Below are 25,124 nucleotides of genomic sequence, written 5' to 3' on the forward strand. Positions count from 1 at the left end.
GGGGGTTTTCAAGATTAATTGGCACTGGCCTTAAAAAAAGTCATGTGGTGCGACCATGATTCATCAAGTAGAATAAGTTGGCACAAGTCAGCCATGTTGTTATTAAATGTGGCTTAAAAGACAAAAAAGTAATCAGTGGCCTTAAAAAGGAAAACACAATATAGACTTAAGATTCAGTTGTAAAAATATTCTTTTGTCAGAAAACTATTAACTGGGAACAACAACAACAACAACAACAACAACAACAACAACAACAACAACAACAACAAGCTGCTGGCCGTTGTCCCACACCACCACCACCAACATCAGCAGCATGAGAGCACAACCTGCTGTTAGCCACAGGATATAACACTCATTTCATCAGCTCACATGAATCGGGTATACGGTAATGTTTGTTTTATGTCATGATGTCACACCTGCTGCAGCACCATCACTCACACCTGTAACTATTGACTGCCCCTTCACAATGAACTTTTTCTTTCTTTTTTCCCCTTCTTTCTATCAGCATTTTAACGTTTTTATACACTGATATAGGATCACCAGCATACACACCCTCTTTCTGTTTGCTTTACTTTTTCTACTGTTGCATGTACAGTATTTTCAGGATCACTGGATAAGAACATAAGCTAAAATCCTTGATTAAGGGGATGAAGTGGGATTATTACTGTCAGCTTTAACTCTGTTGCATTTATTTTTAGTTTGTACTTTAGTTATTGACAATATTTAAACTTTTTTTTAGTTAGTGCTTGTTTTTTTTATCACCCTAATTGCTTTGTTTAAAATAACAGCTTGTAATTTTTACTTTATACTAAGGAAAATACTAAGTGATAAGGTTGAAATATGTAGGTAAGTTTTGCTTCACTGTTTTAATCTTATCATTCATCTGGAGGGAGTGTCTAAATAAATAAAATAGGTTTGACCTGTTTTGCTTTGCAAGCCAGAGGTTAACCAATGAAACTCCTGTCCATTCCTTCCTGAAACAGTGCTTTTGTTTCCTGGTTTAACTCCTCCCCTCAATTACATCAAGGTAATGGTTTCTGATTGGACATCTCAGTGAAACCTAAGGTGACTCAACAAGCAGGTTTGACAACAACACCTGCATATTGTGTGCTGTAAGCCACAGGTCATTCAGACACTAAAATGGACAATTGGAGTACACCTTCCAGGATCACTTACAAACGCTGGAGAGATCCTGAACTGAGGTAAATCATGCTAAAAAGAAAATATAACCTGAGATAAATATGTTCTGCTGTGTGTTATGCTACACAAGGGTGTTGCCATGGTGCTAGCTACATCCACATATGGGCAAATGTGCTTCTTTTTACATGAAATTCAACCTGTAATCCTTAATAATGCCTGAATTTCTCCCCTTTGGTGTGCTGACATTTAGGGGTGAGGTAAACTTTATGGGTCAAAATGATGAGGATCAGGGCACAGACAATGAGATCTGCACTATAGCCGCAGCAAGAGTTGACTCAGGGGGCAGAGAGTTGGCATCCAGAGCTGGATCGAATAAAACTGAAGGTTTGTGGAACACTATTAATTGTAGTTTATCCAGATTTTCTTCTTCTTCTTCTTTCTTTGGTATTCTATGTTTGTTAAAAAAAACACACATCATTAAAGAGATGTACACCAATTGTAGGTATGCTGATATCATTAATAATAATAATAATAATAGCTCTCCTAAGAGTTTCTGTGCTTATCTGAAGCCTGTTGACAACACCTCCACCTGATTAACCCCAATAAGCTCCTCGCTAAAGTAGTATCCTCAGGCCGAGGATTTTTTTTGAACGTCACTATTTTGCATTTCTTTTGTTGGATGTATTTGAAATAGTAATGCCACTAAGTTGTGCTGTGATATCTGAGCGATTCAGCATGAATTTCTGTTGAAGCGACAGTGAACTTGCAGTGACTGACTCGTCCCTTGACAGAAACCTTCACTCTCGATGAAGCGCTGGAGGCCGTCGGCTTTGGAAAGTTCCAGTGGAAAATCTCTCTTCTCACTGGACTGTCATGGGTAAGACAGCTTACAACACGTGCAATGTTTTTAGATACTGTTGTTTTTTAGATACTGTATATCTCTCATGCTGTGCTTTACGTCTGAGTGCAGATAGGAGACGCCATGGAGATGATGATTCTCAGCATCTTGGGCCCCCAGCTGCACTGCGAGTGGAGGCTGCCGAGCTATAAGGTGGCTCTCATCACAGCGGTAATGGTCCCTTACAGGGTCTTCTACACCTTGTTGATTTTGTGTTTTGTGCAAATGCTTGCTTGCTTAACTCAGCAACTCTTTTTTTGTTTTTTGTTTTTTTAACCTCAGATTGTGTTTGTCGGAACAGGGATCAGTTCACCTGTATGGGGGAAGGTATCTGACAAGTATGGCCGAAAAGTAGTGAGTCTCACATCTGAGCTTTTTACATGGTGGTAAATGACTGGGTGATTTTTGTACATTGCCTAATTTTTAACTCATGTGTCTTCTGTCTCTGTGGTTAACAAGGGGCTGACAATGTGTATGTGCTGGACCCTGTTTTACGGCCTGATGAGTGCCTTTGCTCCAGTGTATGGTTGGCTCTTGTTCCTGCGGGGCCTTGTAGGCTTTGGCATTGGAGGAGCTCCTCAGTCGTGAGTTTAAGCAATTAATCAAACATTGTGCTGATCCATCTGCAACCACAAAAGTTTTTTTATTGTAGAAATATAGGTCAAGTCAATAGAATTAATCCCACCATGAACCACACCTTTTAATAGCCAAGACATTATTACTTACACACATTTGGTTTCTTTTTAGGGTGACAATGTACTCAGAATTCCTTCCAGTGAAGTCGAGAGGCACCTGCATTATGCTGATTGCGGTACTGTGGCTATTTTGTCATTAACCCTCCTGTTGTCCTCGAGTCAAGGAAGAGAGGGAGGAAGGAAGGATGGAAGAGAGGGAGGAAGGAAGGATGGAAGGGAGGAAGAAGGAAGGAAAGGAAGAAGGAAGGGAGGAAGAAGGAAGGAAAGGAAGAAGGGAAGGGAGGAAGAAGGAAGGAAAGGAAGAAGGAAGGGAGGAAGAAGGAAGGAAAGGAAGGAAGGAAGGAAGGTAGGAGGGAGGGAGGAAAGAAGGAAGAAGGAAGGAGGGAGGGAGGGGGAAAGGAAAAGAGGAAGGGAGGAGGGAAGGAAAGAAGGAAGGAATGGAAGGTAGGGGGAAGAAAGAAAGAGAGAAAGAGGGAGGAAGGAAAGAAGGAAGGATGGAAGGAAGGAAGGAAGGAAGGAAGGAAGGAAGGAAGGAAGGAAGGAAGGAAGGAAGGAAGGAAGGAAGGAAGGAGGGAGGGAGGAAGGACAGACGGAAGGAAAGAGGTAACATTCAAAACAGACGGGGTCAATTTGACCCGCAAGGACGACACAAAGGTTAAAGCATGATTTTCACTGTGAAAACATGATCTATTAAATACACTGCTCATTATTTCCCACCTGGCTGATGTGTTTATGTGCATCAGGCATTTTGGGCAATCGGTGCTGTGTTCGAGGTCCTGCTGGCCCTGTTGGTTATGCCCACTCTCGGCTGGCGGTGGCTGCTCGGCCTGTCAGCATTACCGATGGCGATCTTTGTTTGCTTCTGCTTTGTAAGTATGTTGGTGATGAAATCAGATGCCTGAAATAAAACCAGCCGGAGTCAAACTCTCATCTGAAGATTTTGTGTTGAATAGTGGCTGCCTGAAAGTCCTCGTTTTGATGTGCTGATGGGAAAAAGAGAAAATGCCATGGCAACTTTAACACGCATCGCCAAAGAGAACGGCAAGACCCTGCCTGCAGGGAAGGTGACTGTCTATAAACAGGTGAGGTGAAACATATGGGAGTTCCTTGTGTTTGTTCAGAAAAATGAGCTGTGCATGTCCAACTAACAAATACGTATTTTTTTTATTTCACAGAGTGAACGTGGACAGATCAAAGACCTTTTCATACCTCAGTATCGGAGCACTACTCTTCTCCTGTGGTTTATATGGTTAGCTTGACCAGTGTGTATGATTTAGTGGCATGTAGCATAGAGATTGCAGAATGCAAACAAATTAATACACCTCCCCTCACCCTACACTTCAAAGCATGACCCTTAGAACCGGTGTTTGATTTGTCCATTCTGGGCTGCTATAACATGACGGTGCAATACAGCAGCCTCCATGGAAAGGGACGCACTCCCTACGTAGATATAAAGTGTTCATTCTAAGGCAACAAAATATTTAATTTTACTTATTTTTTAGCTATTTGACTTATTTCCTGTATTCACACTGTATTTTCTCTAAAGGTTTGCTAATGCCTTCTCCTATTATGGAATAGTCCTGTTGACAACTGAGCTGTTCCAAAGTGGAGATTCATGTGATAGTAAGTAACATCTGGTCTACGTGCATCAACTCTATCATAATATGTCTTAAGTGTGAGCAAAAACTAAAATAAAACAGTCCTCCTTTCATTCTTATAGCGACGCGAGGGGCCAAGATTGAACCAAATTGTAGTGTGGAATGCAAATATTTGACATCAGCTGACTACAAAGATCTTTTATGGACAACCTTGGCTGAATTCCCAGGTGAAATGCTCCCCAATTGCATTTTTTTTTCTCAGAGCTGTGTGTAATTAAAACTTTAAGGTTAAGAAAAATGATGATGTTGCCAAAAACTGTGTGTAAGCCCAAACGCAAGAGGTGCCTCCATATTTCTTCATCGTTCATCCATCTCAACAGAGCTCACTTATGTCACCACGCTGCATTGTAATTCATTCTTTTTTGTCTTCAAAACGTTTAACCCTCCTGTTGTCCTCACGTCAAGGAAGGAAGGAAGGAAGGAAGGAAAGGAAGAAGGAGGGATGGAGGAAAAGAGGAAGGAGAGAAGGAAAAAAGGAAGGAAGGAAGGAAGGAAGGAAGAAAGGAAGGAAGGAAAGAAAGGAGTAAGGAGGGATGGAGGAAAAAAGGAAGGAAGGAAGGAAGAAAGGAATGAATGAATGAAAGGAGTAAGGAGGGATGAGGAAAAGAGGAAGGAAGGAAGGAAGGAATGAATGAATGAAAGGAGTAAGGAGGGATGAGGAAAAGAGGAAGGAAGGAAGGAAGGAGAGAAGGAAGGAAGGAAAGGAGTAAGGAGGGATGAGGAAAAGAGGAAGGAAGGAAGGAGAGAAGGAAGGGTGGAAGGAAAGGAGGAAGGAAGAAAGGAAGGAAGGAAGAGGGAGCAAAGAAAGAGGGAAGGAGGGGGAGAATGAAGGAAAAATTAAAGAAAGAGGGAGGAAAGAAGGAACAGTCAAAAGAGACGGGGTCAATTTGACCCGGGAGGACGACAGGAGGGTTAACTGCAGCTTTTCTGCAGGTATTTATAAATGGTGTTTACTGCTTGTCTTTGTTTCAGGTCTTTTAATCATTCTGGCAGTTGACCGTATTGGCAGGAAGAAGAGCATGGCACTTTGTTTCTTCATGTTTTCTTTGTGCATTCTGCCCTTATATGCTTGTACTGGGAGGTAAGTGTGTGTGTGTGTGTGTAATACATTAGAACATTAAGGCTGATCCCCTAACTCTGTCTCTCTTTGTTCATAGGATTGCTCTTGCAATCTTCATCTTCATTGCCAGGGCCTTCATCTCTGGAGGATTTCAAGTTGCTTTTGTTTACACACCAGAGGTGGGTCTACAAACCTGACCACATTCCCATTAAATGTATTTGCTGGATAACTTGATTTGGTCAAAATGCTCTTGTAGGTGTTCCCTACAGAAACCAGAGCCTTAGGAATGGGGACTTCAAGTGCAATGGCAAGGCTGGGTTCCTTGATAACTCCCTTTGTGGCACAGGTACTGTATGCTGTGACCATCTCTGTTTGTACTTTGCAAAAATGATTCATTTTGTATCTCCAGGTTTGATTTCTCTGTTTAAATCCTACCACAGGCTGTGACGTTTATTAAACTCTAAAATATGAAAGGTCAGAAGATTGACAGAAACATTAGTGGGACCAGAAATATTCACTATACAGATTTTGTGCAAATCAGAAAAAAACAGTTTTCAATAAACATGAAAATTTTAAATCTGTGTGAGACTCCCAAACCATGTTGAACATTGTAATATTTTGTCCAGTGCAGTGAATATTCCTCATCGAGATCTTAAACACCCTCATACTGTATCATGTCACATTTAAGTTACACATGAAATCCTGGCTGCTTATAAATTCAGCTTCAGTTTGAAATGTAGCTAGACTCCCTGCCGCCTTTAGAGTGCACTATGACACCCTGCAGTCATTAGTTATGACTAAAATATAAGATAAAGATGGTGGTAAAGACAAATTCCTGATTTTAGCTGTGATTATTTGGGGGGGGATACATGCTGTATTGCAGGATTAGATTTCTAGCACCTTTCTGATATCAGACTTCTTCTGTTTGTTGTACTGTGCATGTGTATGTTGGCTCTGCCTGGCTCCTCAGTTCTTGTGTTTTGCTTCTAGGTGATGCTCAGGACATCAGTGTACTTGACCCTGTCACTGTACTGTGGCTGCAGTCTTCTAGCAGGTGTTGCATCCTTGATGCTTCCCATAGAGACATCAGGCAGGAATCTGCAGGAGACCAATCTTGACCATGAGGATGGAAATCAGACCACCAACACATCCGATCAGTTAAATGACCCAACAGGCCCCTAACACCAGCTGTAGACCAGCGACCAGGAACGATGGAAAAAATTTAAAGACAGAATATCTTGTCACCTCTCAGGCTGCTGCAGACGCCACAGTCTTCTGTTAAACGATGGACTGAATCATCTGAGCGATGATGGGTGAAGAACGACAGGGGACAATCTCATTACAGGCAGGGTGATAATTAAGGCTAGGCCTACTGCCCAGGTCTAATGAGAACTGAAGCACACATGTGCCTGGACTGGTGTCTGCCTGTTTTGTTTTGTTTACTCCTCTTGTCCATGTAGGCCAGGGGAAGCAGCAGGGGGACATTTTGAAAAATGATGATAAACTGCATGCTCTGCTTAGAGTGATACAGTTTAAGCCTTGTATTTAAAATAGTCTACTTGAACATTTATTGTATAGAATTTTGATAAAATGACCTCTTGTATATTTATTTTTGAAGCCACGTGCCCTTTTGCCAATTAAAGTAATTAAATCTGCTTTAGGTTCTGGTTTATTTTTGCAGGATTTGCACAATGAGAGACGCATTGTGGCTCTACTGTTATGGTGCTACATTATGTCAACCTCGCTGCGTTTCATAACATGAGCAGAATATTATTTCATCAACATTTGTATTTGGGAGTACCTAGTCTGGCCAGTCACCTTGACAACATTGGCCCAATGACAGCGCACACGCAAACTAGGCCAGCCAATCACAGGCATCCGGCAAAGCTGCATGTCATTTCTGCCCCGCTTGCAGCCCGCACCGTGTTTTGTTTGTCTGTCTGCGCACCAGCAATGAAAACGCGGGGTCTACTGGCTCGGTACAAACGGAGGGAATCTCTCATGACTTCCCGCTCATGAGGACTCCGGTAACCGCAGAGGACGCACGGAGCAGGACCGAAAGGGAGCAGCGCCTGGGCTCAGGAGTCAGGTGCTGTTGGATGAGAGTCTGACTAGGCATATTCTCCCCGGTGACAGAGACAATCTCAGCGGCGCATCTTCCCACACAGGCTCTCCTCCTCTCCCCCCCTTTCCTTCTCCTCTCCTCTACTGCCCTCCACGGCTGCAGCCCACCGACCATGGCCCTGGTGACTCTGCAGCGCTCACCCACCCCTAGTGCAGCATCCTCGGCCAGCACGACCAACAGCAGTGCGGGGGAGGTAAGCAGAAAAGTCGGGGCTCGGTCTTTGTGCAGGCGGTATGAGGAAACGCCGAGATTGCTCCTGCAGGAGCCCGTATCAATACAGACCGGGTGGAGTTAAATATCTTGCAGAAGGGGTTAACCGTCATTGCTGTGCGTATCACAAACTTGATATATTGCTGCTTTGTTACCAGCTGAGACTTGTTTGTGGCTACTGTGGCAGCGGATTTGTAAACAAAATCCTTCAAGAGGAGGGGGGGGGGTCTGGGGGGCTGCTGGGTTTAGCTGTCAGAACAAAGTGCCCATTTTGCTGCTGCACAAACATTTACTGCGTTGCACTCAGGTTTCTCTCCCTCCTTGTTATTGGGCTGTTATTTGCAGTAATGCAGCCTCAATGCTGGGGAGGAGTCTTTAAAGGGGAATGCCAACAATTATTCTTAGAGTTGTGTTCAGTGTGAGCCCCAGGACGGCTCAGGCTCAGTCATGTGTTTATGAACTTTCAGGAAAATCTAAAAGAAAACATATGTGAGAAAAACCTGCGTGATGCTGAGTTGTCACAGATAGTGAGAAGAGAAGAGTCTAAACCCCATTTGTAGGCAACACCTCAATAGAAAAATCTACACTGTCAGTATTTATTGTAGATTAGTCCCAATATTTTACATCCTAGTGGAACAAAAATCTTCAGGAAACTTCAGTCACATTGCTGCAAATCAGGTTCAGCTCCATAAACAATATGAAGTAACGTTGACTTTGTGGAGTTTAAGCCTGAGATGCAGAATTTAAAACCCCAACAGGAGAAAAATAAAGTCAGCAGTCACATATGGAGCAGTGCCACATTTTACAATCCCAGTGAAATTATAACATCAGGGTGAGTGCTCCAGTTTCTAGATTTATGAAGGTAGATTATGTCCCTTTTAAGTAGGCTGGCTGAACTGAGGCACCAAAATAAGCAGTGACGTTTTTCCTTCAATTTCTGCAGCCGGCATGAAGGAAAAGTGGATGTGTGTGTGTGTGTGTGCTGTTTGGATGTACTTTTTTGCAGAACTTTGTGCTATTTGAAGGTGGCTCTAACTATTTAAGTGTCAGCTCCATGGGACAATCAAAGCAGATGAGATCACAACAGTGACAAGGAAGTACCGGCAGATGGTGCTGGAGTACTTTAATGATCCACATGCATGGTCCTCAACATCCATTTGTACTACTGTAACACCACTACGTAAACCAAGGTCCCCTTTAGAAAACGTATTACACAGCAATAATGTATCCTGTTAATGATGAATATCAGCTGCTATGACTCAGACAACGCTTCACTGTGCTTCACGGGCCTGTGATTTAAAAAAAATTTCAAAAAACTCTTCAGTTCTCTTTGACTGCAGCTAAAAATATTACATTCATAAAGATGGTGGCTTTAAGTACAAGAGGTTGAATATCAAAACGTCTCTGACCCCTCCTCTCAGTTTGTCCACAATTTAAACGTTAATCTCTTTTATAGCGCCTGCTTTTTTTTGTGTGTCTTTCAGGATTTTGGAAGCGACGATGACCGAAAAAATAATCAGAGGTAAGATCTTTCTGTTTTTAGAAGTCATGTATTTAAAGTTCTTTAGATAAATAGAGGATCGAACCAAAGAAATAGAGATGTATTGTATTTCTTACTCCTATTGTCTTGGTCAGTAGGAGCTCTGAACTCTGTGACCCTGTAGTTACTTTAATGTTGAGGACACTGGCTTTTATTTATTGTGTTACAACCTTGGTTTACATGTTTTGGATACTGTTACACAAAATAATGATACACTTGATGCACAAGAAAAGTGAATAATGGGGAAAACTATTTTTTAAGTTCCTTTACTTCTTGATTAGATTTCCATTTCATTAGCCACTGTTGATGCTTCTTATTCGGTTGTGTTTTTGCCAAATGCTTGCTGCACAATTTATTCTATTATGGATTATGGCGATATAGAGAAAAAGATGACTATTTCAATGATGTCATTCTGTTCACACATTTGCTTTATTCAGAGTTGTTTCAGAGTTGTATAGAATAAATTACACTGTCAAAGAACCACACTGTTTGGCAGGTGATGAGCTGCTTGTCTCATCCTCGATCAGAAGATTCAGTGAAGTCAGCGAATCTGCCTCTATAAGAGTCCAGATGATCTTTTTCTATATTGGTCCTCAGTTTCTCACTGTTGTCAAGGAGAACAACTTTCTGAAGTTACAGCTGATTTAACCTGACAGGTTTAAAAATAACTGCTCTATTCAGTTACATAACAGAGTACAATGATTGTTGTTGCTGCTCGGTTACAAAGCATTTCTTTTATCAACCCGACGTCACAGAAGTCATGATTTGTGTCAGCAAAACTCTGGCACAGACTCTGTCTTTGTACTCACTGGGTGTCTGTGTGTGGGGGGGTCATTCACAGTTGAAACAGTCATGTCATGCTTTGTCTGGAGTTAATCAATGACTGACATGTTTCTCTGAAGCTCAGTGATTCATCAGTGTAGAGTCTTAATTTAGGATTCTGCATGTCAAACTTTGAGAACGACGCCAAGCTTCGCAGCCCTCGCATGAATGATATTATTGTGGCCGGGTGTTGCATAGGGGGAGAGCTGATTGGGTGAAGCAGCCTCTGCGAGGAGGAGATAGGGAGCAGAATCCAAGACAGGCAGAGCGACACTGACGAGGAGATTTTGGGAGCAAGATGGAAAGAAAGCTGTGGGAGGAAGAGAGGAAGGACATACCAGACCAATACCAGGAGGAGTAAAGTTAAAGCGAAATATGCTACAAGGGAAGGCTGCAGTCTCCTGTGAACACAGACAGGAATATGCAGGTGGAGAAGATGGATGGAGGGATGTTTTAAGAGGAGACTAAACTGTAGACAGCCTCCTAACAACCAGCAGGATGCATCTGGTGGTGAAGCCATCACATAAAGCCATGTTCACCGTGCTGCCTCACTTTATGGAGGAAGCTTCTCTGACTCAGAGGGAGATTTGTCGCATGTAAGTTCACAGCAGTACTAAAATTAAACTCTATTACGTTATTAGAGTGACTCAACATTTAGTGGCAGGATGTGATGTCTGGAATTGGTGGTTAAACTTTAAAATTGGATTACCTAGTTCGAAATTGTTGAAATTACATGTTTACCTTTTTTGAAAAATTCAGAATTTATGATAATGCCAATATTTTTCCATAAGTTTTAAGTTTAAATGGTAGATACATCATGTTTCCTTCTTCACTGTAAGGTTAATTCTCAGTATATGTGCACTGGAGGCATCATGTTTATACCTCATTTGTGATGTCACAAATTATGCTCATAGTTACACATGTTAAAATCAGATTTAAGGTGAAACTTTCCCCCTTCAACCGATTAATATTAAGTACATTTTAAGGCTTTAAAGCTAAGGGTGGTCTCCTATGAAATACTTAGATTTGAGCTTTATCTTTCATGCTTTAAGTACCTATTTTTTATTTTAGTATTTTATTTACTATAAGAAAAATAGACAGATTAAGGTTTGTCAAGATTTCGTAGTTCTTATTTTGAACATTTCCCCGTTACCAGAAGTAGCATATTGTGTAAGGAAAGTTATTCATTCCAGTTTCATTAAGCCTTGTGGTTGATTTAGTCTCAAAATCATCTTTTCTTACAAAAATGTAAGACACAATGATACCATGTAACGAAAGAGCTGAAACAAAAGGCCTTGTTATGGTCCCACTCAGTGATGCCAGGCTTTGTGGTGTGTTGGTTGAGCAGGGAATGAGACTGTGGTTAAACAAAGCTGCTCTCTGTTCTGTGTAAGAAAAGACACTAAAGCTCTCCTCCTGCTCACTGTAGCATTCATAATAACCGAGTCATGACCCAGGAGTGTAACGTCCAGTACAGATTGGACAGGAGAGGAATGGTATGGATAGTCAGGGTGTAACGTATAATCGGCCGAAGGTCATCAAACCCAATAAAATGGAGTCTGTTCATCATGCTATAAAAACACAGGGCTGTAAAACCTGCTGGATTACGACTCTACTGACTTTCAATCACTGCCGAGTCTCCTGTCCTGCTCATTGAACCAGTGAAGACTGTATTGCAGCCAACACCTGGCTATTCACTGTATGTACAGTATCCTGACTACAGCCATTACATGTGCCTGTGCTCCAACTTTGTGCATCGGAAGTCTTGAATACACTGCAAGATTTAAAGCGTGATTCCAACTGCAGTTTGGTAGGTTATCAGTCTGCACATGCTAATTTAATAATGATTCAGTTTTTGCTCAGTTTAAAGGGGACATATGTGCATATGCATGAGGTCAAAAGTGCCAAAGTGCCAAAACATGAGGTGAAAGTATGTCAAAATGCTCTCTGCAAGTCAAAAGCCAGGGCTTCAACCTGCTATGAAAGCTTCATTTGCAAAGTTACCGACAAATGGCCACCCGTTGTTGTTGTAAGGTTGCACCACACATTGTCCACTTGTGTACTTCAGATCTGATTCAGGCTCGAATATGTGCAACATCTATATGTGATACATCCCTCTGATAAAGTCAGATGATGTGTTATACAAGCATCCTCTTTACATTTAGTCAGTAAGTGAAAAATATAGAATTTGTGTAGTTTCACTTTGGAGTAATGGAGTCTAAACATTATCATGTGTTTTCAGCTGGTTAGTAAAGGAATCTGAAGACAATTAGTCAAACTACATCTGTGCCTGTGAAATCCAGTTGTGCTGGTAGCAGATGTAAATTACTTCTTCACTAATCCTAAATATATTTTCCACTTGCATTTCTCAGCCTCAGTGAGAGCTTCTTCATGGTCAAAGGAGCTGCCCTCTTCCTCCAGCAGGGCGGCAATGCTGAGGGACCAAAGACCCCGACCCACCACAAACACGCAGGTAGGAACAATCACACACAAGAGAAGCTTTGTTTCTTGTTCTTTTGCCCATCTCCTCTGCATAAATGAGTTCTAGACAAAAGGAAAATTGTGTTGGCCGAGGAGGCTTTTCTCTCTGTGTGGGTTTGTCTGTGTGTATTCTAAACTAAGTTAGGAAAATGTACCCAGCTGTGTCCGACCTGAAATGACCCACAGCTGAACAGATTGGGGATTCTAACAAATAATTGTCAACAAGGTTAAGTCTCAGGTCTCAGGCAGTTTGCTTAAAGCATTTTCAAAGAAACAGTATCTGGCATTTAGCAGCATTTCACACTCACTTATACATTTATTTAGCCTATAGAAATATGAAGAGGTGTATGGGCATTGAAAGCTTGAAATAATGATTATTTAAGATCAGTGAAAGACAGAAGAACCTGCAGATTGGGATTTTGGACTTTCATCACTCTCTTTTCTTTCAACCTCCAACCTATAATATTCCTGATATCATCCAGCTCTCAGTCAGTGACAGCTTTTCTCATTTTCAGTCCAACAAATCAAGTCTCAGTTTACATTGGACGGAATGCAGGTTACACACTGGACACAGGTCTTTATAGAGACATACAACCATTCACATTCCCACCTACGGGCATATTTAGAGTCACCAATTAACCTAAGCTGCAGATTTTTGGTCTGTGGGAGGCAGCCAGAGAGGGCACAGGCAGAACATGCAAACTCCACACAGAAGAGCCCCAGCTGGCTGGCAGATATTTGTACAACCGTCATTAAAATCTACCTTTTGTGCATCCTATATAAAAATCAAAGCAAGATGTTCAAAATCTTCTTGTTGTCTAGAGTTGGAGTTTTTATCAGTGAAATAGTTTTCACGATTTGGGTTCATATGTCACAAGTTAGTCTCAATTGATTTAAAAAATGAATAAAAACTCCAATCTTCATGCAAGATCAGAGTACATATTTCTTCAATGAATGATGTATCTTATTTGGTGCAGTAATAAACCTTTACCAGTAGAGGGCGATATACTCTGCTATATGCGGTAAAGCTGCAGTGAAGCCTCCAGGTTCAATGATCACTTCACATTGTGTTAAGGTGAATGTGAATGTGGTCATCTTCAGTTTACAGAAAGTTAAACAAGATAAATATCTGGGAACTTTGTGATACCAGGTTTATTTATGAAGCAGAAACACAGAAAAACAAACAGAAAAAGGGAGAGTAAGGGTATGAGAGCGAAGAGGGTAAAGAGATAAGGGGGTAAAGGAAGTGGGATGAGGATAGAGTGAAAGAAAAAAAGAAAGGATGTTACTCCTCTCTTTGTTTCCTCTCTTCAGTTTCTCCTCCTCTTTCCCATTATTTTCCTCTTTCTCTTATTTCTCTCTCTTCTCTTTCTTTTCTTTCTTCAGTTTCTCCTTCAGCTCTCTCCTTTCAGTTTTATTTTTGGCTTTCTTTTTTTGATTTTTCATCTGCACGTTCTCGCTCTCTGTCTTCAAGATGAGCTCCTGTAAAGAGACAAACTGTTATGATCCAACAACTTATAATTCAAATCAAAATGATCAGCTAATGACTGTGTGCCGTACCTGAAGCTCAGCATTTTTCAGGATCCGGAGCTTCATCTCCTGCTCCATTTCTCTTTCCTTGTGGCGCCACTCTTTCAATTTCTTCATTGCAGCCTGCAGTGCCTTTATTTTCTCATTGCTTGCCTTCTTTTCAGACTGCTCCAGAGAGAGAAGATTTTTCAGATCAATGTATTTTTTGCGCCACTCTTGTTCATTCAGTTGCATATTGATCTTTTGCTGGCTGATCTTAGCCAAGCTCTCAGCAAGAGCCATCTCTTTCCCCCTCACTGTGGTGACTAGATCGTCCCTTTCAAGGGTGATCTGGGTCACCCTCTTCTCCATATTCTTCTGCTTCTCTGCAGCTTCCTCCTCCATCTTACTGACATGGTCACGCTCTGCCCTCCAGTCTTCTGCCATACTCTCTGTCTCCGTCTTCTGGAGGCGCAGGCTTTCTTTTAAGGAGTGGGTTTCCTCCTGTTGAGCTTTCATTTTTTCTGCTGTCTGGCTGCTCTCATTCTCAGCTTGTGTTTGACTGGCTCTGGTGGACTCAAGCATCATCTCCAGGTTGTTCGTGTTATTTTCCGTCATGAGCAAAGTGGAGGCCAAAGAGTCTTTTTCTTCCAGCAGCCTCTTCTTTTGCTGGTCCACCTCAGCTACCTGCCTTCTCAGAGCGTTGCTTTTCAAAAGCAGGTGCTGATTTTCAGTCAGCATTCTCTTCCTTTCCTCCTCCCATATTAACTTTTTGTCCAGTATAAATTCTCCTAGAGTAGCATTGTCAGAAAGCAGCTCCTCATTTTCAATCAGCATCTTCCTCTTCTCCTGCCCCCATCTGAGCTCCATGTCAGCTATAAATGTTCTCAGAGAGGTGTTTTCTGAAAGCAACCGATTATTTTCAGCTTTTGAGTCCTGAAGGGCTCGTCGCAGGTCTTGCTGGACTCTGCCAGGAGTAGGCAGATGTTCCTGCTCTCCTTCAGCAAGGGTGTCCTGTCTTGGACAATATTTGCTAGCAGCATTTTCAGGCTGCGCTTGTCTACGAGACTGAAAGACATACATGCAGTGTTTAGGTAAAATACTTTAGATACATACAAAAAGTCTTCCTTCTTCATACATATTCACAATTTTTGAACAGTTGGAAAAACTACTTCACAACTGGCTCTATTTTTAGTTTTCGATTAAATAAAAGCAAAACTTTGAACCATTGGTGATTAAAATAACTAAAAATGGAGCCAAGTGTGCGGTTATTTTTCCTATTTATCATGTCTGAATTCTGCTGTTAGTGTCAGCACCTTACAAAGACTTTGGTGTGTGTTTGCATACTTTTTTTACATTCTCTCATTTAGGCCATTATTTGTCTCATTTAAATTGTCATTGAGTGTATTCATCACTTGAAATTATGCTTTACAGTCTGTAAAACCCAAAGCTCACTCAAAACCATTATTGCATGTGTTGAAAGTCCCCCATTATTTTTAGAAATTCACCCCCTCTCCAGAAAATGAATAACTCTTTTGTATTTGTTGAAGTTTTTGAGAAGAGATGAAGAAATAAAATAAAACATGGGCTAAATAAGTGTGTGCCAGTGTCTCCTGCTTAGAAAATCTGACCTTGTTCCTCCAGTTGTCCATGTGGGATGGAGTTGAAGGTTGCAGTAAAATTGTAACTAGTTTTCGATCGTTGGTGCTCTGTTCCTTCTGAGAGATGTCTCTCTGTTGGATGTCATGTAGCAACTGACCAAAGTCTGAACTTTTAGAACTCTAGAGAACTCTTTAGAACTCTGTAGAACTCTGTATTGTGTCATAAAGGGACTTGAAGAATTCGGAACTCGATGATGCCTGGAATGTTCTATTTGTCATGTGACCTGTTCAGACTTCATCCTTTTCACCTTATACTGTATGCTCTTTAGTTTACAATTTAAAAAAGGTGCAAAAACCACAACTGTAGATAACACTCAACATCAGGGGCAGATATAGGAGTTAAAGGCCTTTCTTTTTTTTTTTGATGGTTCACATGCACAGAATTTAATTTTACTGCATTTTTTGATTACTGCAAACATTACTACTAGTAGTAAGGATTTATTATAGTCCTTAATAACTATTTTCCAAGAAGAATGCACATAAATATTACAGTAGTTTGTAACAAATTTCACTCAGTAACATGTTTTTTTTTTTTTTAAAGATTCAGGGCTTTTGAGAAAACATTCGGGGCTGCAGACCCAAAAGCCACCCCCTGGCTCTGCCCCTGCTCAACATGATTGCCTATCATATAGTCACTTAAGTATTTTAAACCTAAAAGGTAATACAGTAAAAAAGACCAGAATGTCCATGGGGGCAATATGTTAATAATATAAAAGAGAGTTTAGAAACAAGATGGTGCACTTAAGAGTCACTCCATGTAGTGGGTCCTGAGTCTATTTACTCCAATGGTAGAAATAAACATGATCACAGATTGTGACCGATTCTTTTGCCCCATGGTCAGCAAAGTATGTATTGGACCTATTTTTCACAAGCTACATATCATTCAATCATTATGACACTACAGTGACATTTTTCAGACAGACAAATCAGGAAAAAAATAACTTTGTTTAAGAGCTGTCCAGATAACTACCCCTTCTCTCTGTTAGGACAACCTTCATTTTTAATTCCTATGAAAATAAACCTGAAGGGTATCCCTGCAGCTCTATATTTGTATCGTGTGCATGTTTTGTTTATTATTTTGTTGTCATGAACTTTAGTTTTACCCCTTTTCTCTCATGGTGGCTGGTTGCTATGCTAACTATCTAGGCGCTAATGCTAATGTTAGTTCGTCTCATATAATAAACATCATGCAACTTAAATAAAGTTTTTGTGACTGAAAAAGCAGCTAGATGGGGAGGGGGGAGGGGTGACCACCAAGCCCACTTACGATACCACTGGCACAGCTTCTACTGTTGAAAGACTGAAATATTTAGGTCAGGATTTTTGTTAACTCAATGTCCAGTAAGGATTTCCAGACTGTGATAATAACCTCAAGGTGGTTTAAGTTTTATATAATTCATTTTTCAGAGGTTATAATCAAATATTACATTGTAAAAAAACATTAACTTATACAAAGTCCTCTCTTTCATTTCAACAAGTCATTAAAAACATATTGAGTCATGAAAACAGATCAGATAGACATAGAATATGTAAACAGAAAAGGAGGAAAATGGTTTGTTAATTAATCTTACATGTCAGAAAAACACAGAATTGACTGATGTTACACTTCTTGTTAATTGTAGTACACTCATTGAGTTTCCTTCCTGTTTGACTTCCAGGGGATTTACCTCAACACCTGCAGGTCATGTTTAAGGTCCTCCGGTCTGAAGATCGCATTAAGCTGGTTGGTACAACTAACATGCATTGTCAGTATTTGATACCACAAATGTTGATTCTTTTATGGATATTTAAGTATTTTATTGTAAGTCAGTGTGTTTGATCTCCGAACACACTGAGCATTAACACTGTGCTCCACAGGCTGTACGGTTAGAGAGCGGATGGTCGGAGAGGGTGCGCTACATGGTTGTTATCTACACCAATGGTCACCAGGACACAGAGGAAAACATCGTCCTGGGAATGGATTTTACAGACAAGGACAGGTAATTATTACCCTTCTGCCACCTTACATTAAGCACATTTGATCTGATCATTAGATTTGTTAAAATGTTATTCTTCAATCTTTCTGACCCTCAGTAAAAATTGCTCTATTGGGATGGTGCTACCACTGTGGAGTGATACCAACATACATTTAGATGGAGATGGGTAAGTCACAGTTTGTCTTTGACGGCAATAAGATTGAGTTTGAATGTGACTTATTCGTTTCAGATTTTTCAACCCTGGGTCTGCAGCTGCATGTTACATGTCAGACATATGTTTTGGTTGATCACTTGCTTTTGATTTACTGACTCCTGGTGGCAGAGGAGTGAATTACACACATTTTTCTGTGTGAGAACAGTTCTTGCTGACCTGTTAACATTGTCTCTGAAAGCTGGAGGAATGTTCCACACATCGGCTCCCTGAATAGTCCCACAAACGAGCCCCAGTCCAGTCTGTGTTTACATCCCCTGGTCACTCTTCCTCTCCACTCAAACTAATCTTCCCTCTCCTCCTCCTCTCCTTCACCAGAGGCTTCAGTGTGAACACAGCAGGGCGGTCACATGTCTTCAAGCCTGTGTCTGTGCAGGCCATGTGGTGAGTAATTTGTTGTTGTTTATGTGCAGCTATTGTTGTTGTTTGTTTATGGTGTGTATACTTGTATAAAGAAGGTGGGAAATACATTGTCCACACAGGATGAGTTCACTTAGACACTTACATTGGGTAAAAACAGAAAAGCATTTCTAGAGGCGTGTTGTTCAAGTTAATTTGGATTGTCAGATTGTTCTTAATGACTTACTCAGTTTGCTGCCAAGGTAAATTGGAATATACAGTAAATGACAATTTAAAGGAATTATACGATAGTTAAATCATCCCATTTTTATGTTTCTTGAGAGATGTTCTTATGGTGAGAAACACTATTGTACAACAGTGTGGCTTTGTACATGTTTACCTACTATAACATAAATAAAATTCTCTAACAAACATATCTACCAATTGGTTTATATTTCATTCTAACTATACTCATATAAAAATACTCCCAGAGCACAATGAGATGCCATATTATTATTTGGAATAACTATTTCTGTCATCCCTGTTGGCATATGTAAATAAGAGGGTTGGACATTAATCAGATTTCCTAGGCGCTGAAATGTATATAAATTACAACTTGTAAATTTGTTATTGACTACCCATCCATCTCTGCATTTGTGTGGATGATATTTATCCCCTAGACACCAAGACCTTTAAGTGAAGTAGGCTATAACACAGCTCGTCACTGAAAGTAAGGAGAAAAGTATCATTACCCTCAAACTTAACTTGTTCAGTCTAACCCATCTGCCACACTAACACTTACTCTTAATTTATTTTGCATTTGATAAAAAATAACTATCAAACACTGGATGATAATTTTTTCCCTTAGGACTATTTTGAGCCACTGTCACCACACACTGCCATCTGCTGGTCAGTTATCAGCATTACCAGCAAAACAAATTTACCTTGTGTTTTTGATTTTTATACTTGAGAGCAGATTCATTGTTTGCTCTCTTCCTGTCACAACACATCCATCCTGTAAAAAGGGGCTTTTGAGGTTCAAGTCTTTTCTCCGTGTCCTGCAGGTCTGCCTTGCAGGTCCTCCACAAGGCATGCGAGGCGTCGCGTCGGTTCAACTACTTTCCGGGGGGCATCGCTCTTACGTGGATGGCCTTCTATGAGAGCTGCATCAACTCGGAGCAAAGCTGCATCAATGAGTGGAATGCTATGACCGACCTGGAGACCACCCGGCCTGATTCACCCACGATGTTTGTGGACCGGTGAGACCTTACAGGCTGCTTCTTCTTCAGTTTTAGTTATGAGAAAATGGTGAGGTGAGACGGACACAGTTTTAAAGTATTTGGGGATAATTAACCCTCCTGTTGTCCTCGGGTCAAGGAAGGGAGGAGGAAGGAAGGAAGGTTGGAAGGAAGGAAGGAAAAAGAGTAAGGAGGGAGGGAGGGAGGAAAAGAGGAAGGAACGAGAGAAGGAAGGAAGGAAGGAAAGGAGTAAGGAGGGAGGGAGGAAGGAAGGAAGGAAAGGAGTAAGGAGGGAGGGAGGAAGGAAGGAAGGAAGGAAAGGAGTAAGGAGGGAGGGAGGAAAAGAAGAAGGAAGTAAAGAGAAAGAAGGAAAGAAAGAAGTATCGAAGGAAGGAAGGAGCAAAGAAATAGGGAAGGAAGGAAAGAAGTATCGAAGGAAGGAAGGAGCAAAGAAATAGGGAAGGAAGGGAAGAACGAAAGAACAGTCAAAACAGATGGGGTCAATTTGACCCGGGAGGACGACACGAGGGTTAAGTCACAATTGCTGCTGAGTCCTAGCATACCTGGTGTGTCCTTAGAATAGATTTTAGTGCTTTTGACTCTGTTGTCCCTTTTGTTATTGTCTTTTGCTTTCAGCTGTAGAAACATGAACACTGTTATGCTAATTTTCATTCAGACGGCAGAAATGATGTATTGACTCATTCTGCACAGGCCAACAGAACGAGAGAGAACAGAGTGTCTCATTAAAACCAAACTACGCAACATCATGACATTTCAAGACCTGGAGAACATCACCTCAAAGGAGGTATGTGCCAAATCAGCAACCTCAAAAATTAATCTAGATCTTTCTATAATACTGTACATGGATTTTTTGATGATGTTACAGTCATTAATTATACAATCCTGTTATAATTTGATGACTTATTGTGAGGAATGCACTGTGGGCTGTGAAATGTTTTATAGTAAGTGTAACTAAGGAGTAGAGTTTTGCTCTTCAGTAAAGACCCAGTGTAGTGGGAAGACAGTTGTTTTATGTTTTATTCTCGTTCTCAGATCCGTAACAAGCTGGAGCAGCACATGAGCTGCAACCTCACAGAGTATAAGGAGTTTATAGATAATGAGATGCTTCTGATCCTGGGTCAGATGGACAAGGCTACATCCATCTTTGACCATGTGTACCTGGTGAGAAAAACCTTTGGGTGCCCTTATTTCTTTATGCTACTTGGAGTTGATTTTATATCGCTTTTTTAAAATGTTTTCTTCACTTTTCTTCTGTGCTTATGTCTAAATACTGTCACACTGCGGTTTATATATACTTTACTGAAAGCTCAGTCTTCAACCTTAACAGTAAAAACAATTATTCTGTAGGGCTCCGAGTGGAACGCTTCCAACCTGGAAGAACTACGAGACTGCGGGTGAGCTGATACCTTAACAATAACATAATACATTTTCCCTGATTTAAATTCTACATGTATTATTCTTATGTAGGAGAGTATATAAATTACAAGTCATTCAACTCTAGATGTATTTCAATAAATCATTTACTCCTTGATGCACAAATAAATTTCGTCTCTCATTTGATAGTCTGTTAATCCAAGATGGAACAAAACTTGTATCAATCAATCTTTATTTGTATAGCGCCAAATCACAACAAAGTTATCTCAAGGCACTTTACACATAGAGCAGGTTCTAAACCGTACTCTTCAGGTTTTAATTTTAAAGAGACCCAACATTCCCACATGAGCAAGCACTTAACGACAATGGCAAGAAAAAACTCATTTTTAACAGGAAGAAACCTCAGAACCAGAACCAGGCTCAAAGTGGGAGAACGTCTGCCTCGACCAGTTGGGGTAGAGAGGAGAGAGAGCAAGAATAGGAGAGAGAGAGAAGCACATTGAAAATCAACATTGAAGCTAGTAGGTCCGGGACTGGAGTCTGTCATCCGGACGTCTACAGGCCCAGATTACCTGTGAGACTAGAAAGCACAGACAACTCCGGGGAAGAAGTTTAGCTTATTGAATGCATTAATAGTACATGAATGTTATTGGATATAGATGGATGGAGAGAGAGAGAGAGGAGGAGAGAGGAGCTCAGTGCATCATGGAGGTAGGAGTCCCCCGGCAGTCTAAGCCTATAGCATAGCTACAGCATAAACTAGGAGCTGGCTAACTATAAGCTTTATCAAAAAGGAAAGTTTTTTAAGTTTCCTTCATATTACAAAATTACACATAAAAACTGCATTTTAAAAACTGTAGTAGAACTATGTGTCCTGATCTTCAAAATCCACATGAAAAAGTAATCCACACTGAAGTCTTGACTTTACAGCTCTTAGTTCAGAAAGGAAAATGCACAATATGCATGAGTGGAAAAGTGAGATGTGCAATGTTTTATTGAAAGTATTAGCCAACAACTTTTAGCAGAAAGTTTTGGTTCCCATGTGATTGTTGACTTGGCACAGTGCTGAGGTCATTTTAGGAAACAGAAATGGAGCTGCACACTGTATTGATAGCACTCTATACTCTACATTTAATAAAGCAATAATCCAATCTTACATCTTAACTCTTGACAGACAGGCAAGTCATAAACTATATTAAGTCATCCTATATTAAGCCTCTGTCTCTCCCTCTATGTCTCTCTCTTTCAGTCAGTAATTTAATGAGTGCAGCAGTGTCTATAGACATTAAGTCTGATTCTCCGGACAAATACATTTCTACATGTTTAATGAGTAAAAAAAAAAATGTTTTTGTTTGTTTTTTTTTTCTTCTGCAGAGTTGGTTACATCTTGAATGTCACCAGAGAGATTGACAACTTCTTCCCAGGGATGTTCTCTTATCACAATATTCGTGTGTACGATGAGGATGCTACCGACCTGATGGCCCACTGGAACGACACCTACAACTTTATAGTCAAAGCCAAGTGAGACCCCACACGTAACAACAATGATAATGTGCCCTTAGGGTGCATTGGATGTACAGTAAAGGGTTGGGGCTGTATGATATATGATTTTTTGGGAAAATTGACTGAATGAATGAATAAATACATTATATACATTGTAAATTGACAGTAGACTATTATCCAGAGTTTTTAAAGTCATCACAGTTTGACTGGCTTCCATCAAGCATCTCCCCAAGTACAAGAGCTGTGATCACACAGGACACATTTCTCTTCTGTCCAAATGCAAGACCCAGTTGTGAGTTACGAGAGTGTGAAAACCAAACTGGTGCAGTCACTCTGGTTGCTATGCAACTGTCTGAGCATGTTAAGCTGAAGTTAAAAAAAGAGATTTGTGAAAATAAATATGGGAGTTGAGGTTAAGATATGTTAAATATGGTGTACTCGCAGCTGAAAATCAACACATCTACAAATAAACATATCTTATTTCTTGAATGTAACAGAATACCTTACTGTTACTACATGCACACACTGTCCTAACTACCATCAAAATGTTCCATTAAACTGATTTTTTTTCTTTTCTGTCTCATAGGAAGAACAATTCCAAGTGCCTGGTGCACTGTAAGATGGGTGTGAGCCGGTCTGCCTCTACAGTTATTGCCTATGCAATGAAGGAGTATGGCTGGTCTCTGGAGAAAGCATACAATTTTGTCAAGCAGAAACGGAGTATAGCTCAGCCAAATGCTGGTTTCATGAAACAACTGGCAGAATACGAGGGGATATTGGATGCCAGGTAAGCGAGTTTATAGTTTTGCTCAAGTTTGCACTTTGCTGAGGTGCCTGCAGTTGCCTTGGGCCATGCCATGGGCTTTTTACATCATGGGGACTGTTTTTTGATTTAAAAAGCTGCTTCTTTTTATGAAGCTAGTAGCCATTACATACCTGCTGCTATACATACAGTTAAACATTGTACTGGAACTTTTTGAAGATTGTCAGTCATTTTCTCCACAAGTAAACAACCATATACTTTGGCTTCACAGTAAACAGCGCCACAACAAGCTATGGAGGCCTGAAACCGATGAGGAGGGTTCAGATGATTTGCAAGCCTCTGGCCACAGTGCAGGTGGGGAGGGAACACCAGTGCACAGAGAGGATGAAGCCTGGGGAGGTTGTGGGGCGTCTCCCTGCAGGGGTACGGGTCTAGAGATGGAACCTCTTGACTCTCTTAACTACAATTACTACTTCAGACGTTTATCAGACTCTGCGCTAGACAGTGAGCCCTCCACCCCAGTGCGGGGACCCCCTCTGCTGGGTATGGAGAGAGTTTTCATTGAGATTGAAGATGTGGAGAGAGACGCCCTATTGGAGGACGAGGGCTTCCCCATGGCCCACTTAGCCTTGCCTGGTGAGGGTACAGCTGCTCAGACATGTGGGCGCCTTGACCCCCTGGAGGATATGAGACTGAGGCTCGAGTTCAGCACTTTGGAGGAAGAGGATGAGGAAGAGGCCAAGAAAGAGGAGGCTGAGATGGCGGCCTTGGCTCAGTCACCCGGAAATTCAGATGGGAAGAAGGCAGGGGAGGAGGCTGAGAGGCGAGAAGAAAGCCGGTTAGGCTTAGCCAATCTCAATACAAACAACAGCAACCGCCTAGCTGCCAAGCGTAGCTGCCCTGCGGCCTTTGACGTGAGTTGAGAAAATATAGTTCTCTAAATGTGGTAAAGTCATGTTTTGTGTTTAGCTACACATTTTAAAATAGCTTTTGCATCAGAATTGTTGGTAATATTATTAGCTTAGCTTTTTAAATACTCTGCTTGCCACTGACCTTATACTGCACTCTGTCTCAATTCTCCTCCATTTAGGACAGTGCTAGCACAGGAAACCCTTTAAAAGTGAAGCCCTCCTATCAATCCTGTAAAGACTGCCTGCGTCTACCACAAGGGCGGCGTTGTGACCGTCCAGCCGGAGGTCGTTCTCACCGCCTTAACCCATCCCGTCACTGCACTGTCCCCTCCATATGCATAGATCCGCCGGGGACCATTTTTACTTCCACTCCAATTCTACAGTCTCTGCCAGTGCCCACAGTTGTCCCACCTAACCTGGTCCAGCCCAGTAGTCATCTCTACCGCTGTGCGACCTGCACCCCAGATGTCCCACTAGCCAACCAACAAAAACAGGTCTCACCCATGAGCTGTGAGGACACCCCTCATGACGGCAACTCAGTGGAGACGGAGGACATGGACGAACCACAGGTGGATGATGTAGAAGAAGAGACGTCAAGGGAGGGTAGTGGCGCAGTGGAGCTTCAGCAGCAGGCCCTGGCCCAACTGCAAATGCCAGGACTGGGGATAGAGTTTGGTCTGGAACTGATGCGACAGAGGTCGGAGCAGCTTGAGAAGCTTCCAAGCTTAGCCATGGAGGGCCAGCTCCCAGTGGGACCCCTGCCTTAATAGAATGGCCCAAGCATGGATGAGATGGAGAAAGGACTGCCTCAACCACTATGATGGCTGTGGGCCTTTAGATGACTGGCACTGTGGTGTCATACCAGAAACAAAAAGCTCTGCTCTGACCTGTACTGTCACGTCCTGGCCTCGTAGCGCCACTGTCACAAGCTGCAGTAGCCCTCTCTGCATTTACAGAGAGTGTTCTGTCATTGTCTGCTGGCATTAAGA

General features: G+C 41.5%; 2 protein-coding genes across 2 annotated transcripts; both read left to right on the plus strand.

The window, feature by feature from the left end:
* The first annotated feature begins 1,140 nt into the window (after positions 1-1,140).
* On the plus strand, positions 1,141-6,633 carry svopb (SV2 related protein b). The gene is made up of 16 exons (XM_062435156.1): positions 1,141-1,202; positions 1,391-1,524; positions 1,932-2,017; positions 2,111-2,209; positions 2,321-2,392; positions 2,498-2,622; positions 2,786-2,849; positions 3,477-3,602; positions 3,687-3,815; positions 3,909-3,982; positions 4,280-4,356; positions 4,454-4,558; positions 5,364-5,472; positions 5,549-5,630; positions 5,708-5,797; positions 6,442-6,633. The coding sequence occupies exons 1-16, from the start codon at positions 1,141-1,143 to the stop codon at positions 6,631-6,633; spliced, it is 1,626 nt and encodes a 541-aa protein (XP_062291140.1).
* A 1,055-nt stretch (positions 6,634-7,688) lies between these two features.
* Positions 7,689-24,902, plus strand: ssh1b (slingshot protein phosphatase 1b). The gene is made up of 15 exons (XM_062434739.1): positions 7,689-7,769; positions 9,271-9,308; positions 12,521-12,621; positions 17,458-17,522; positions 17,657-17,778; positions 17,873-17,941; positions 18,305-18,370; positions 19,390-19,584; positions 20,275-20,368; positions 20,617-20,745; positions 20,932-20,978; positions 22,333-22,479; positions 23,048-23,248; positions 23,496-24,138; positions 24,315-24,902. The coding sequence occupies exons 1-15, from the start codon at positions 7,689-7,691 to the stop codon at positions 24,900-24,902; spliced, it is 2,586 nt and encodes an 861-aa protein (XP_062290723.1).
* Positions 24,903-25,124: the final 222 nt, after the last annotated feature.

Source organism: Scomber scombrus, chromosome 15 (genome assembly GCF_963691925.1).
Source record: "Scomber scombrus chromosome 15, fScoSco1.1, whole genome shotgun sequence".
NCBI lineage: Eukaryota > Metazoa > Chordata > Actinopteri > Scombriformes > Scombridae > Scomber > Scomber scombrus.

Excerpts from the sequence above, each read along its gene's own strand:
- svopb (XM_062435156.1), top strand. The coding sequence starts at position 1,141 with ATGGACAATTGGAGTACACCTTCCAGGATCACTTACAAACGCTGGAGA. Across the intron at positions 2,018-2,110 it reads TTCTCACTGGACTGTCATGG|ATAGGAGACGCCATGGAGAT; the intron begins GTAAGACAGCTT and ends GTCTGAGTGCAG. Across the intron at positions 3,983-4,279 it reads CTTCTCCTGTGGTTTATATG|GTTTGCTAATGCCTTCTCCT; the intron begins GTTAGCTTGACC and ends TTTTCTCTAAAG.
- ssh1b (XM_062434739.1), top strand. The coding sequence starts at position 7,689 with ATGGCCCTGGTGACTCTGCAGCGCTCACCCACCCCTAGTGCAGCATCC. Across the intron at positions 17,942-18,304 it reads ATACATTTAGATGGAGATGG|AGGCTTCAGTGTGAACACAG; the intron begins GTAAGTCACAGT and ends CTCCTTCACCAG. Across the intron at positions 20,979-22,332 it reads GAAGAACTACGAGACTGCGG|AGTTGGTTACATCTTGAATG; the intron begins GTGAGCTGATAC and ends TTTCTTCTGCAG.